The following is a 1174-nucleotide window of genomic DNA, read 5'->3' on the forward strand; positions in this document are numbered from 1 at the left end:
TGGAGGCCGGAAGTCTGCAGGTAAAGGGCAAGCTGTGCCACGTCGTCGACCCCAGCCGGAGGGAGCTGCGTATAAAGCTCCACTGGGTGACCTTTGACGTCCCGGTGGACTCGGTGCGACGGGCCTTCGAGCCGTACGGGTCTGTCAAGGATATCACTCGAGAGACCTGGAAGGTTGAAGGCTTCGTGGACGTCGAGTCTACAACGCTGGCCATGCGGATGACGTTGAACGAAGGCATACCGTTGGAGAGCCTCCCACACCAGCTTCGGATTGGCGGAGGCACGGTCCTGGTCGTCGTCCCCGGACGCGCACCGATATGCCTGCGCTGCCGGCGCACTGGCCATATACGTCGAGACTGCAGAGCACCTGGGTGCTCGCAGTGCCGGGCCTTCGGGCATGAAACCAGGGACTGCGTCAAGACGTACGCCCGTGTCACCGGCAGCAACACCGACACGGTAGCATCCGAGCTGGTGATGGACGAGGACGAGGCTGAGATGGCAGCCGCACCGTCGACTTCACTGGCCCAGCAACCACGCAACGAGGCGGCAGCGGCCAGCTCAATACCAGGACCTGTGGCACCGGAGCTTCCGCACGGGGCACCGCGAGAAAAGGTGGACACCGAGGCGAGCCAAGACGTTGTGCCCGATCAAGCCACGGAGACTTCTAGCACCCCGGCGGGACCCGCGCAACGAGAAGACGCCGTAGTTTCTAAGGACGACGATCAGAACAACGATATGGACGTAGTGACGGGGAGCGCGAAACGGGCGCTGGAGGACCCACCTTCAGGCCGTGGGGAGGCTCAGCTGAGGCGCCTAGAACGCGAATGGTGTGGCAAGGTAGGACGTTTCAAGACCCAGTCTGTGCCTTTAACGCGTAACAAGGAACAGAAGCAGTAAGTCTTTTCGGCACGCCACTGACTGACCTTGTAAGTTCTATGTTCTCCACCGGGCTTCCACCTAAAACTTATGCTTGAAAGACCCCTACGTGTGGGCACTATAAATGTGCGGGGCCTATGTTCCAGACGCAGGCAATGTCAGCTGAGCCGCTTGTTTGCCGATAAAAACCTTGACATTGTCGCAGTACAAGAATCAAAGATAGAAAGTGAAGACCGGACGGAAAGCATGGTGCGGATTTTCGGGTCTCAGTACAATGTGGGTGTTAGCCACGCAGTTGG

At 59.3% G+C, this 1174-nt stretch overlaps 1 protein-coding gene across 1 annotated transcript; it reads left to right on the forward strand.

Annotated features, from left to right (window-relative positions):
• Positions 1 to 200: 200 nt before the first annotated feature.
• LOC120840887 lies at positions 201 to 896 on the forward strand (the record flags this gene model as incomplete). The annotated part of the gene is made up of 1 exon (XM_040211660.1): positions 201 to 896. A coding segment is annotated over one exon (696 nt), but the record flags the coding sequence as incomplete, so codon positions are not given.
• Positions 897 to 1174: the final 278 nt, after the last annotated feature.

Source organism: Ixodes scapularis, unplaced genomic scaffold (assembly GCF_016920785.2).
Source record: "Ixodes scapularis isolate PalLabHiFi unplaced genomic scaffold, ASM1692078v2 PGA_scaffold6__148_contigs__length_123643588, whole genome shotgun sequence".
In the NCBI taxonomy this organism is placed as follows: Eukaryota; Metazoa; Arthropoda; class Arachnida; order Ixodida; family Ixodidae; genus Ixodes; species Ixodes scapularis.